The sequence below is a fragment of the Acomys russatus genome, chromosome 13 (assembly GCF_903995435.1).
Source record: "Acomys russatus chromosome 13, mAcoRus1.1, whole genome shotgun sequence".
Classification (NCBI taxonomy): domain Eukaryota; kingdom Metazoa; phylum Chordata; class Mammalia; order Rodentia; family Muridae; genus Acomys; species Acomys russatus.
Genome location: NC_067149.1, coordinates 14,445,478 through 14,459,741, shown reverse-complemented (window position 1 = coordinate 14,459,741; position 14,264 = coordinate 14,445,478). Strand labels below are relative to the sequence as shown.

General features: G+C 42.3%; 1 protein-coding gene across 1 annotated transcript in view; it reads right to left on the bottom strand.

Moving 5' to 3' along the window:
• Alms1 (ALMS1 centrosome and basal body associated protein) overlaps window positions 1-14,264 on the bottom strand; it is an 87,116-nt gene that overhangs the window by 57,717 nt on the left and 15,135 nt on the right. Inside the window, exons 4-7 of the mRNA XM_051154661.1 lie at window positions 10,021-10,138; window positions 7,421-8,973; window positions 5,916-6,133; window positions 846-5,619 (exon numbers count right to left, since the gene is read on the bottom strand). Of these exons, the coding sequence (XP_051010618.1) occupies window positions 846-5,619; window positions 5,916-6,133; window positions 7,421-8,973; window positions 10,021-10,138 (6,663 nt within the window). The remainder of the gene's footprint in view (window positions 1-845; window positions 5,620-5,915; window positions 6,134-7,420; window positions 8,974-10,020; window positions 10,139-14,264) is intronic.

Below are 14,264 nucleotides of genomic sequence, written 5' to 3'. Positions count from 1 at the left end.
TATCTGTCCCTTACTGCACAACACAAAGCCAAGCAGGTGGCCTCAAGCATGTGACACATCAGTTCGCAAGAGGCCATTTCACTGAAAGTCTACCCACCCATCAAAGCAGGGAATTACAGGTGTGTGCCACCATATATAAACTAAAAGCCTGGGTGTTTTAAACCATCCTCTGCAGATCCATCTCCAAAGAAGCCACTCTAAATATGGCATTTAATCATTAATCTGAATATTTCTTCTAATCAAAAGTCTCTTTGTCTCCCCTTAGTACCTGCTATAGTTACTAACGGTTCTATGATACCCAATACTTTAAATTAATAGACAAAACTAGGGAGATACTGCCATAATCATAATGTACAAGGAATAGCACAGGCAGTTAACCTCAAGATTCCAAGCCAGTACTGAATCACTTAAAGTTACTACCCAAGACACATTTCCGTATGTCTTAAAGATTGTTACACCTCCTTTAAAGATTCTATTAGAGATTAATAAATATCTTCTTTTAGACTTACACCTCTAGCCAAAATCTTAGTACTAAAAGCCTTAGTAAGTGTTTTGCCCTAGACCTTAGATCAGCTCCAAAAATTTTATTAGAAAACAAAGAGGAAACATACACAGCTTTAGAATACAAAGTAACTCACAGAAGAGCAAACTAGAAGCATTTGTGTCCCCCATAAACTCAGACTGACACTACTGATCATGTATCTTATTTATATTATTGTTTTTGTTTTCCAGATTGTGGATAGAAAGTTCCATAAGAAAACAAATTTAGAGCTCCCAACGTCTCATTTTAAACTAAGCTGTAACATTCGTAAGCATGAATGTGCCGCATGACGAGCAGTCCTTACCTCGGGCTCGGGCCCGGACCCGACACTCCTCCTCCTCTGCATTTCTAAGTATCTGCTTGGCTTGATTCAGTGAGGATTCACACTGCAGGAGGCACTTCACATGTGCGGCCAGTGAGTCTACACTACCACAGCCATCCTCACTCTCTGACAGCCCCTCTTCTTCTTTGCTATCTGTTATACTTGTCTTGGGTGAAGTATACGGAAAGAGATTTAGAAAAACATCAGAAACGGAGTCTAAAGTCTCCGGTAAATTACTGTCCCATGAGCAGCAACCATCACTTACGTCACTACTCGAGTCACTCTTTATGAATGTCATCATAGGGATAATAATTTTGTTCCTGATGCCTCTACTGCAACCTTCAGGTTCAGACCTCACTACAGACCTGGCAGTCTCATAGTGCCTGAAAGTTTCATCCAACGCCACTCTAGCTGTGCCTTCTGCTTCCTGGAGAGGATTTCTAATGGTGGTTGAACTAATAAACTCCCAATTTTCAACACCCCTCTGGCACTTAAGGTTCGTTTGTGTGCCAATGTCCTTCTGTACACAGTCCGTGCATGGAATTTCTTCTGTAAATGGCCCCCTCTGGGTACACACATCAGTTGTGGAGGGCTCTTTGAAGCAAACCATCTTTTTGGATTGTATAAACGAAACATCTCTGAAGGGTACCAAAGGAGCAGGAAAATTGCATCGTTTCAGTGCTATATTTTCTGCCTCCATTAAAAGAGTCTGAATTTCTTTAAGAGTTTTGGAGCCATGATCTATATCCCGGATTTCATAGGCAACATCACCAAAACCTGAAGATTCTGGCTTACATATGGTAACCCCATCATCAATTTGTGAATTTAAAGGCATACTGTTTGCACTGGCACAAGACTCAGGAGAATTCAAATTATCTATCAGTTTCTGGACATGTTCTGAAACAAGTTGGTGCTTTTCACTGTGTGAATAAATACCAGGAGAAACTGTAGGTAAATCAGAAATCTGGTCAGCTTGACCAAGACCACTTGAAACCTTCAGAGCATCTTCAGTTAGATGTTGGTCTGGCAGTTCCTGTGGGTGAAATGTATCCGATTTCTCTCTGTGTGAATAAGAACCACACAGAGGTACTGGTACACATGCCTTTACAGCAGTTGGCTCAGAGACAGTTGAAACCTTCGGAATATCTCCACTTTGATCGCTGTCTGACAACTGTTTTTGAACAGTATTAACTGGTTTTACTTTTTGAGCACAGGAACCATGAAAACCTGTTGGTAATGGAGTCTTTTGGTCACCTTGTCTGTTCACAGTTGGAATTACAGGCTTCTCTCTATGTAAGCAAGGCCTATGAGTAACTGTTGGCAGCTCAGTCTTCTGGTCATCCGGCAGATCTGCAGCTGAAATCCCGTGTTTCTCCTTCAGTGAGTGGGAATAAGATGAGACTGCAGGTCTCCTATTCTGGTCAGATTGCCCAGGAACAGTTGAAGCCTTCAGAGAATTTTCAGTTAGATCACAACCTGGTGAGGCCTTTTGACAAAAATCACTGAAGTTTTCTCTATGGAAGTGGCAAATGGAAGGCCCTGCTGGTGTCCCAGGCCTCTGTGCTCCGGGTGCAGAAGCAGCTGACACTTTCAGAGTCCCTTCTGTGAGATGGCTGGCTGGCAACTCCTGTGGGGAGTAGCTTGAAGGTTCTGTTGTTTTCCCACCCTTCTGGACAACTCGTGCAGGACAAACAAAAGCCCCTGCTGCATCCCCAGCGGTGCTTGGCAGCTCCTGTGGATGAGGACAGGGCTTCTCTCTCCTTGAGGTGGAGATTATCTGTGCCCCAGGCTTTTGATCAGTAGAGCCAGAGGCTGCTGCTTTCAAAGGTACTTCAGTAAGACCTCCTACCTTCTGCTGGTAAGAGAGGAGGGCAGGCTCATCACGTGAGGAAGGCACTACTCCAGGAACACCTAAAATTTCCAAAGCTTCTTCAGTAAGATCCGGCAAATCCTGTTGGTAAGAAACAGTAGGCTTCTCTTCACGTGCGTGGGAAGCAGAAGGTGCTGTTGGGATTCCAGTCTTGTGGTCAGTTGGTCCAGGGACAACTGAAACTTTCTTAGTGTTTTCAGTTAGATCACTATCTGGCAACTCTTGGTGGTGAGAAGCAAGCATGTTCTCTGGACTTGAATATAATAAAGAGGTGAGGAGAGGTGGCCCCGTCGTCTGGTCAGCTGGCTCAGAAACTGACACCTTGTGATCTTCCTTAGTGAGCTGACTGTCTGACAGAGACTGGTGGTAGATAATAATGGGCTTCTCTCTGAAAGAATAATTAACAGAATATTCTGGTGGCTCCTCAGTCATCTGGTCAGCTGGCTCAGAAACTGGCACTTTGTGATCTTCCTTAGTGAGCTGACTGTCAGACAGAGACTGGTGGTAGATAATAATGGGCTTCTCTCTGAAAGAATAGTTAGTAGAATATTCTGGTGGCTCGTCAGTCGTCTGGTCAGCTGGCTCAGAAACTGACACCTTGTGATCCTCCTTAGCGAGCTGACTGTCGGACAGAGACTGGTGGTAGATAATAATGGGCTTCTCTCTGGAAGTAGAATATACCGGTGGCTCCCCAGCCGTCGGGGCGGCTGGTCCAGGAGATGCTTCTTTAGGAAGATAACCATCTGACAAGGCCTGTTGGTAGAAAATATTGGACTTCTCTCCAAAGGAGAGGGAACCTGAAGGCCCTGCTGGTGTGCCAGTCTTCTGCTCAGTTGGTCCAGAAACAGCTGCCGCCATCTTTAAGTGCTCTGCTTTTAGAGTACTGGCTGGCAAACCAGGCTGGGAGAAAATGAGGGACTGCTCTCCAGGGGGGCAGGAACTTGCAGATTTGGTTAATGTCCTAGTGTTCTCGTCAGGCGGCCCAGGAGCGGCTGCAACTGTCACACTTTTCCCAGGAAAATATCCACCTGGCAGGGCCTGCTGGTAAAAAACAGCAGGCTTCTCTCTTTGTGAGATGGATCTAGGCCTTGGTGTAGCTATGTTATAGTCAACTGGCCTAGGAGCAGCTGAAGCTTGCAGAGCCTCTTCAGAGAGAGGACCACCTGGCAGGGCCTGCTGGTAGGAAATACTAGGCTTTCCTTTTTGTGAACAGGAAGTAGAGGTTACTGTTGGTGTTCCTATCTTCCATTCTACTGCTTCAGTTGTACCCGAGACTATCTGGGCCTCTTCAGTTAGGTAGCTGTCTGGAAACTTCTGCTGATACATACTGGGCCTCTCTTTGTATGAGTAGAAAGCAGAGGTTACAGCTGATATTCCAGATAGCTCATCAGATGACATAGAAACGGAAGTAGTTTTAAAAGCATCTTCAGGTAGCTGACTACCTGGCAGGATTAACTGGTTGGGGAAAATAAGCTTCTCTGCATGTGAGGAGGAAGTAAGGGGGACTGCTGACAGATCAGGCTTCTGGTCAGCCAGGCCGGGGATAAATGTTTTTGTAGATTTTTCTGTTGAATGACTCTCTGGCAACTCCTGCTGATAGAAAACCCTGGGCATCTCACTATATGGGTGAAAACCTTCAGATTTTGGGTCAGCAACCTTTTGAGTTTCTGCAGGTACATGACTGCCTGGCAACTCCTGGTGGTAAGGGTCCTTTTTGTGCTGGTAGACACTAGAAGACACAGTTGGAATGTCAGCCTTCTTACCAGCAGACCCAGAGTCAGTGGAAACTTTCACATCTTCTGGCAGGTTCTTTTCTCTGTGAGAGTAGACAAGAGATGATTCTGATGATAAAGGGGTCTTTTGGTCACCTCGGCCAGGAATAACCGAAACTGGCAATGTTTCTTCAGTTAGATGACTGTCTGATAGTGTTGGCTGGAGGAAAGCGTTAGCTGCCTCTTTATGTAGCTGGGAATCAAAGGTTACTGCTAGGGACCAGGCCGTCTCAGCTGGTCCAGAAACAGCTGCAACATCCAGAGGCTCTTTGCCTCGACTGTCTGACAGAGGACGCTGATAGAAAACAGGGTTCACTCCCTTTGAGTAATAACTCATTGTTGGCATCTCAGGCTTCTGGCCAGCTGGCCTAGGAGCAAGCGTCACTTTCCAAGACTCTTCAATAAGACGCCTTTCCGGCAACTCCTCTTGGGAGAAACTGACAGGCTTTGCTCCATGTGAGTAGGGAGAAGGGATGGCTGCCGCTCCTATCTTCTGGTCAACAGATCCAGGAGCAGCAGGAACCTTCCAAGTCTGCTGACTCAAGCAACTTTTGGGCAAAGCTTGGTGATACAAAGTCTGAGGCTTTTCTCCACATGAATAAGAAGTTGAGGCCAGTGCAGTTATCCCAGTGTTCTGGACAGCTGAGCCAGTAAGAGCTGAACCTTGCATAGGCTCTTCTCTTAAGCGATGCTCAGCCACCTCTTGTTGGCATAAAACAGTATATGTGTAGGGAGTAGATGCTGAAGCTGAAACATCAAACTTCTGGTCAGTTGGCCTAGGAGTAGCTGGTGCCTTTGGAGTCTCTTCAGGTAAATGACCAGCTGTCAGGGCTTGATAATAGAAAATATCAGCTGTCTCTCTTTGTGAATACAAAGTAGGGGTCCCTGTTGATAAGCCATTCTTCTGGTCAGCTTGTCCAGGAAATGCTGAAACTCTCAGTTCCTGACCAAAGCGATAGCCATCCAGCAAGCCCTCTTGATATAAACGATTGGGGTTTTCTCTTTGTGAATAGGTAGTAGGGATTACAGGTGACGGCCCAGTGTTTGGGGCAGCTGGTCCAAGATGCGCGGAAGCTTTGGGAGCCTCTTCAGACAGACTGCCTCCATGTACAACCTGTTGACAGAAAATACCAGACCATTCAGACTTTTCTCTGTGAGTGAGAAATGGAGGATACTACTGGTATTCAGTGTTCTGGTCAACCAGTCTAGAAACAACTGAAGCTTTCAGAGCCTCCTCAGTTGGGTAGCTACCTGGAAATCCCTGCTCACAGAAGAGTGGGCTTCTCTCTCTGTGAGTACAAAGAGGGCAATGCTGCTGCCCACATCATCTCCCTGAAGGTAGTCTCAACATTTCAAATATTCCCTGAATCAGCTGACCAGAAGGCATCATCAGAACCTTCTACTTCCTACCCACACAGGGAAAACCCAGTATTTTTCCAGGTTGTCATCTAACTGGTTGACAGTGTAAGTGTGGTGACCAACAGTGGTCTGATGAGAACTTACAGCAAACTGACTTAAATCTTTAAGGAACAAAGACGAATATGTTCCAATGTCTGAGTCTCCAAGAGTGGTATCTGATTTCAACTTGGATTGAGTAATTGCAGCTTTGCCTCCTTTAGAAATGTCCCCTTTAAAAGAAACAAAATAAAAAAGAATGATTTGTTAGTGTTATATAAATACCTATTTTTCAATTTATTTTTTTCTTGGTCCAATGAGATGACTCAAAAGTAAAGCAATTGCTAAGCAAGCCTGACAACTTGGCCTCAATCCCTGGAACTCACGTAAAGATGGAAGGAAAGAACTAACCTAGTTTTCCTCTGAGCCCTACTCACACAGCAGAGCATGCCCACCTACACACTCCCACACACCTACACACACACGCATACACACACACACACACACACACACACACACACACACTTTGAAACTTTAAAACTTTCTTTGTACAGAAATATAAGGAACCAGGCCTTCAAATATTGAGAAATTAATTCTATGGAAACAATCATTAAATGAGACATATATAAGAAGACATTAACTATAAAGCAAACTAAAGTAAAAAAAAATTAACAACAGGATTAAGAGCTTTAAAAAAGAGGATTTAATTAATTTTATGAAATATTATATGGGTCTTAAAATTGGGAGTTTGTAAGAATTTTCAATTGGATGGAAAAATTTTAGGTCTGGGATTTGATTTCTTCGTACTTTCAATCTAAGAGCTATTATACCATGAGTGGTGCAGGAGACATAAAAGCCTCAGTTACAGGAAGGGGGGTATATGTAAATATATATATGAATGATATCCACAGTACAACAAACTGCCAGCTTAGCTTCAAGATTTCCCTGACTGACCTGGGTCCTATTCCCAGCACTCACACTGCAGCTCCCAACCACCTGTTATTACAGTTCAAGAGGCTCTTTTGTCCTCTTCTGACCTCCATGGACACAAAACACATGCATGGTGCCATACATGCAATCAAAACACCCATATGCATAAAATAAATCTAAAATATTAAAAAAAATGAATTAGCCAGGTGTGGTGGTGGGACACGCCTTTAATCCCAGCACTTGGGAGCCAGAGGCAGGTGGATCACTGTGACTTCAAGGACAGCCTGGTCTACAAAGCGAGTCCAGGACAGCCAAGGCTACACAAAGAAACCCTGTCTCCAAAAGCCAAAAAAAATAAAAAAATGTTTAACTCATGATGTATAACTGGACTCAGCCCCCACAGGCCAAGGAACTTCACCTTGGCCTTCATCAGCCTCCAGCAATACCTCTTGGCTGACTATAATCAGTGATGCATCACCAATAAGTGTTAAAGCAAAGTGGGATTTGCATCACATCCTGCCAAGTTTGCTAAAAAGCTGCTCCATACAGCAGCAGCCCCTCAACGGGATTACTTCAGTTTACAACCTTACCCAAATTAAAGCCTGAGGAATCTGCAACTTCTTCAAAGATCTGCTGCTTTAAATCTTGTAACCCCCAAGTTGATACTTTCTTTGCAAAATTAATGTTTGAAGATCCTACCTTATCTGTAAGGCCAAGATTGTTTATATCGCACTGAAATGAAGGTGGTTGTGTTTTCCCAAGGCCAACAGCCTGGTTGTAAGCTTTTTCCCTTAAAGGAGATGAGCTAACCTCTGCAATGACAGACACAGGCTTACTGAGCATGTTCTGAGCAGCATTAGGGGGTGATTTGAAATCTGGGTACCAACACAGGGAGCTAGCATCTTCTTTGTGCGACAGTGGTTTTGAATCTGCTGGTTCAAACACTCCAGGAATAGACTGGTATTTTGGATGCTTTAGCTTACCGATGAACGAGTTTTCATCTTTACAATTCAATGGGGAAAGATCTGGTTTGGGGGATTCTCTCCATTGGCTGTCATCTGCTAATGGTTTGTTGCTGTCAGTTTGGATTTCACTTATAGGACTCTCTTGCTTGGAAGGCTCAATTGAAGCAATCACTGCCTCAAAGGCTACATTTTTAGTAGCATCAACACTTTTCTCACCAAAAGCTGCCTTTTGGCTTCTTTCCTCTTGAAAATGCCGCTGTTCTGATGTCTCATCCAAGTTGGATTTACCTGTCCGAAGAGGACCACCAGAACCCTCCACATTAGAGATATCAAGTCCTCTGGAGAGGACATGTGCTTCTGAAACTTGTTTATGACTGTCATGGACGGCAACCATCCCACTACACTTTATCTCTGATGATTTGGAATGCACCTGAGTATATGCCAAATTATTTCTAGTTTCCTTTTGCTTAAAAAATTGAGACAATTCTTTCTGCAGATCTTCATTTCCTTCATAATCTTCCAAAGAATCATTCTTTTCACTCATCTCATCCTCAGCTGGGACCCTTAAACAAGCATTCTCACGATGGTGACCAGAGGTCAAGAGAGCCCCCTTCGCTCTTTCCAACATGCATCGCAGGAAAGAGTATGGCATTTTACTAGGAGGAGGGGTAACTTCACACGGGAACGCAGCTTGGTCCACCCTGGCTACACATGCTTCGGTCTGCTGTAAGGCTTCCTGCTGCCAATACTGCACACGTGAACAAGAAGCATCAAACGCATTGTTTCTTTTAGCAGCTATGCTTTCATCACTAACATCAGACAAGGTTGAAGTGGAAACGTGGTCTTTATCAGCCAAGCTGCCTTCTGGCTGCTGAGTGTCCTTGTCTGTCTGCCATGACATATATGAATACAGGACATCATAATGAGCAGAGTCATCCAGGCTTTTCGGCTCCTCAGGAGCCCTAGGTGGCACATTCTCTCCACTGTTCTCTTGTTCCGATGGGAAAAGAGATCGCTGAGACCCAAATGTTGTGCTTCCTGTGAGTGGGTGCTGAGATATACTCAGGCAACTGTTGACCAAGTCTGAGGATGTTTCTGAGGTGGCCTGGATTAAAGCTTCACTGACTTCTGATGGTCGAGCCAGCCACTCAGGATCTTCAGACTTATTAGAAATACTTCTGAAAATACAAGGTTATAAAGAAATCATTAGTTCCTAATACTTTAATTTTTAAATACTAACACAAAAATAGAAACCTGGTATCACTAAAACCAGGTTTACTTAAAAATGTATTTTTAAAAGTTCTATTCTTCAATCTTTAGCTAAAGACTAAACAAGGAAAAATTTGCAACTAGTAAGTGAATTACCACCCTGATATTGCCTCAGCACTCTCCTAAAACAGTATCAACTTCAACATTACCAAAAAAAGTTTGGAACAGCCTTTTAATAAGGTTTACTATTTTAAATGAGTGCTACCTACGAGGAAGTAATACTTGTCTGACTTGTGTTCCTGTTTACTGGTCAGTTGTTGTGCTTACTTACGATCTACTCCCAAAACACAACACAGCTTCACCACTGTGAAAACCGAATGTGAACAGAGAACTCTGCAACCGTGACTCTAAAGTGACAACAGGCAGCACCACGGCAGGGGAGTAAAGCTTACTCTCTAAACACGTAGAGTCCTGACAGAAAACAAAGCCCTGCACAATTCCAAGTACTTTTTGAAGACTTACAGAATGTCCTTCCATTTTCATTATTCTAAAAGACATCAATTTGAAATATTATACAAATCTTCCTTGAAGCCAGGCATGGTGGCACACGCCTTTAATCCCAGCAGAGGCAGGTGGATCTCTGTAAGTTTGAGGCCAACCTGGTCTACAGAGTGAGTCCCAGGGCAGCCAAGGCTAAAGCAGAGAAACAAAAAAATCTTCCTTATATTTGCACATAGTCTAAAGAAAACTAACTAGACTAATTCAATAACAGCTGAGCACACTTCAAGTGCAGGCAAACTAGTATCCTACAAGTAGTGGCTTTTTTGCAGAACGAAGGTAGGATGGAAGGGAAGTACAGTGGTTGCATACAGAGATTTAGAAAAGGAAACTGATAATGAAAGTATGCCTAAAAGGCTACACAAAACCACACTTTATTTCCAAATGAAGCCATTAATACTAATAACAACTTACTATAAAGTAGAAAGTTTACAAGGCAAATAAATGAATCACCATACCTCAAAGGTGCAAATTCTAATTCGCTTTGTTGCAACAAGGAGTCAGGCTCAAACTCCTGGTCTTGTGTCAAACATGTCAGCAAAGGCAAATCAGGAGCAGCAAAATTATCCTGTATCACTGCAAAGTTTCAAATGTAAAAAGGCTCAGCAATGGAAAAGTGCAATGTTTGGCTTTCTTATGCAATACTTTAAAGCATGTAAACATGCTACTATCTGGAAGATTCTACATCATTATAATAGCAGTATAACAGCAGCAGCAACCACCTATGGATCGTGAAAGCCCAAGCATTTAAAATACAGCATTTTGGGGCTGGAGCGATGGCTCAGAGGTTAAGAGCACTGGCTGTTCTTCCAAAGGTCATGAGTTCAATTCCCAGTAACTACATGATGGCTCACAACCATCTATAATGTGATCTGATGCCCTCTTCTGGTCTGCAGGTGTATATGCAGGCAGAACACTATGCATAATAAATCTACAGCTAAAAATAAAATACAGCATTTCATTTAATGCATGACAACTCTGAAGAATAAGTGCTGTTTACTATAGCTACCTTACGGGTGAGGAAACAAGATTACAAAACTTAATATCATTAAATAATTTCTTCATATGTAAACAAGTTAAGTACCACATTTTAACTTTTTAGGTGTTAAGAATTTGTTTTGTTTTGTTTTTCTGAGACAGGGTTTCTCTGTGTAGCCATGGCTGTCCTGGACTCACTTTGTAAACCAGGCTGGCCTCAAACTCACAGCGATCTGACTGCTTCTGCCTCCCACCATTTACAATTAAAGCGTGTCTTCTTTACTATCACGTTTCTATTTTGTGTGAGCAGTTAGGTAGGTGGACAGGTGTTGAGTGTGCACTGGTGTTCAAATGACAATCAGGAGACAACCTGCAGTAACCATTTCTCTCCTTCCACTATGTGGAAAAAAATCAACCTTTGGTCATCAGGTTTGGCAGCAGGTGCCTCTGTCTGCTAAGTCCCACTGCTGGCCCCTCAATCATAGGAGGTAATATAAAAACTAATACCACTGTATCAAAGTGTGATTTAAGGCTCTAGGGCCCTATGACATTCTTAGGAAGTGATGATAAAAATTATATTGAAAATAATATGGAAACAAGGCCTCCCTTTTAAATAAATAGCTTTGTTTTACAAAACGGTTGTCTAGAAAACTACGTATAATAAGTAACATTTAAGTAAGAGGTGGTCAATTTTTAATAAATAAACATCTCTTAAATTTCCTGTTTACGTTCTACTATGAGAAGATATCACAAACAAATGCTTTCTAGAGTTCTGGTTCTGAAATGTATAAAATAGGTATGTTATCTAAAGAGTTTGAAAACTTACGTTAAAGAAAAAAACATTATGGTTTCCTACCAACGTTAAGTAACTTTTTGTTGCTGGTCTTGGCTGGCAGGAGGGGCGGGGTGCTGTTTTTTCAGGGGGTTTCTCTGTGTGGCCCTAGCTGTCCTGGAATCCTCCCTCTGTGGATCAGGGTGGCTTCAAACTCTGAGATCTGCCGGCCTCTGCTTCTTCCTCCCAAGTGCTAGGAGGGCTTAATGCATGTGCCACCATGCCCAGCTTAGTAAGTCTTATGTCTTTAAATATATATAAACTAGTGTGACATATGTATTCCCTATAGAACTTACAAAGTTACAAAAACAAAAACTAAATATTCATAGAAATAAAATTTTATTTCTAAAACAGAAGCCTACTAAAATTGACTTTAGTAATGTGTTGTTAAAACTAAACTGCTTTCTGTACATTAATGATTGCTACAGCACTTTCTTGATATCAACTACTACCCCGCGAGGACTCCACCTGGCACCAGCCTTCTCCCTGGAATGCCCTCAAAGAATTTTTGCTCCCAGTATTACTATTCACAGCAGTGTTATTGCTCACAGTGCTGCTACAGCCCCTCACTTGGGGCCCTAATGCTCTCACTACTCTGGAGTCAGCACACTTGGTTCCTATCAAACTCTACAAAGCCACTTTATCCCGGCTATATCCTCAATGACAAGCAAAGTACCTGCTACACTCAGCAGTTATTTAAATTAAAACTGTTTGCTAAATTGGTTAAAAATAAGAAACAGGTGGCTGGAGAGATGGCTCAGAGGTTAAGAGCACTGACTGCTCTTGCAGAGGTCTTGAGTTCAATTCCCAGCAACCACATGGTGGCTCACAACCATCTATAAAGAGATCTGGTGCCCTCTTCTGTGTGCAGGCGCACGTGTAGTCAGAACACTGTAAACACAGTGTTGCTAGTGCGTCAGTGTCTGATACAGGATGTAGCGTACACCTCAACAGTGGCATCTACGGAAAGATACACTCACTGTCAATACAGTTTCTTTGACAAATGCTTTAAGAAAAAAAGATAGACAGACAGATAGTAACTTTAAAAATATCATTTTAGAGGACTGGAGATATGCCTCAGCAGTTCAGAGCACTGGCTGTTCTTCCAAAGGACCCAAATTCAATTCATAGCACCCATATGGCAGCTCACAACTGTCTGTAGCTCCAATTCCAGGGAAATCTGGCACCTTCACAGACGTACATGCAGACAAAACACCAATACACATAAAATAAAAATGAATGAATCTTTGAAAAAAATATCATTTTAGTCAGTAAAGTGCTTTCTGCTCAAGTGTGAAAACCTGAGTTCAATTCCACAAGATGATGTAAGAAAATTGGGCATGGTACTGCAACCTGCAATCCTAGCACTGGAAAGGTGAAGCTGGGCAGATCCTTGGTCTGCTAACCAGCCAGTGAGTCAAAGGCACGTAAGTGAATAGCTCCTAAGGAACAACACCCAAGGATGTTGCCCAGGGACACATTTGAAACACCCACACACATCCACACACAGAAAGAAAACATCTTAACATCAGAGATTTAGTACGGCTCATCTCTGGCACTGACTTAAAAAATAATTTTTAAACCTTCAAAACAAGACAGTCTTCATCCCTGGAAAAAATCAACAAAGTTTTAAAAAACAAACTAGTCTAATACCACAAAAGGCTTTGGTGACTATAAGAAATTATTTTCAATTAACTCAAAACACTGGTCATTTAAATGATCTGGTAATCTTTAAAATATTAGTTATCTAGAGCTGGAGAGATAATTCAATGGTTAAGAGCACTGGCTCCAGCCAGGCAGTAGTGGTGCACGCTCTTAATCTTGCCACTCAGGAGACAGAAGCAAGCAGGTCTCTGTGAGTTTGAGTGATTCCAGGACAGCCAGGGCTACACAAGAGAAACCCTGTCCCATTAAAAAAAGAAAAAGAAAAGCATCACACATATTGTGACTTACAATCATCTGTAATTCTACTCCCAGGGGATCTGACATCCTGTTCTGGCCTCCTCCAGCACCAGTCTTGGGTGGTGCATAAACATACATGCAGGCAAAACACCCATACATACACATAAAATAATGTGAAAAATAAATAATGAAATTAAAAATTAGTTATCCCTAACCAGGTTTTAGAACTTACAGAATCGGAAAAATACAAAGCCAAGAAATCATAAGTAATTAGTTATAAGCACCATTTGAGCATCTCCTTAAATATCGGAGTGGAGTTTGAGAGTTAAATCAGGTAAGTAGAAAATGCTGTTTCTAAAGGAGCAAGCCAAAATTAAAGTTTTCAAACATGCCACATACATGTGTGTAATTGAAGGGAAGGCTGTACAGCTAACAGACAGTGCCTTCTCATACTGCTCTCAACATGTGGATAGATGTTGCCAGCACAGGTGCCTCTATCACTGGTCATATCAATGCCATCTGTCATTGGTGAAAGCCTAACACCATGATGGTAGCATCCATGCAGGAGAGAACAGCAGGAATAGCATGTCCACTGGCCATAAGATGGAAGAACCAGCTTTAAATGTCTTACTTTATCTACTGTAAAGGAAAAACTGTAGCTATACAATACATTAGGACACTAGAAATTACATTGTATGGTCTCTCATTAAATCTGAAATCTTTCTATTACAGAATTTTCCTTGATGATTAGCTTTAACAGATCTTATTTTCTGTTACTAGCATTCTACCTTTTTGATGAAGATCTTATATTAAGTTAAATGCAGCGTCCTATACTTAACATGTCCTCGTTTTAACCTCTACACTGCAAGTAAGCAAGCATTTTTGGTCAAGGGTCAGAAAATAAGTAGTTTGGGCCTGTTGATAACATGTAAACAAACTGTCACATACACTTTGTTTTCACGATCTTTTAAAAATTCAAATGGTAGAGCT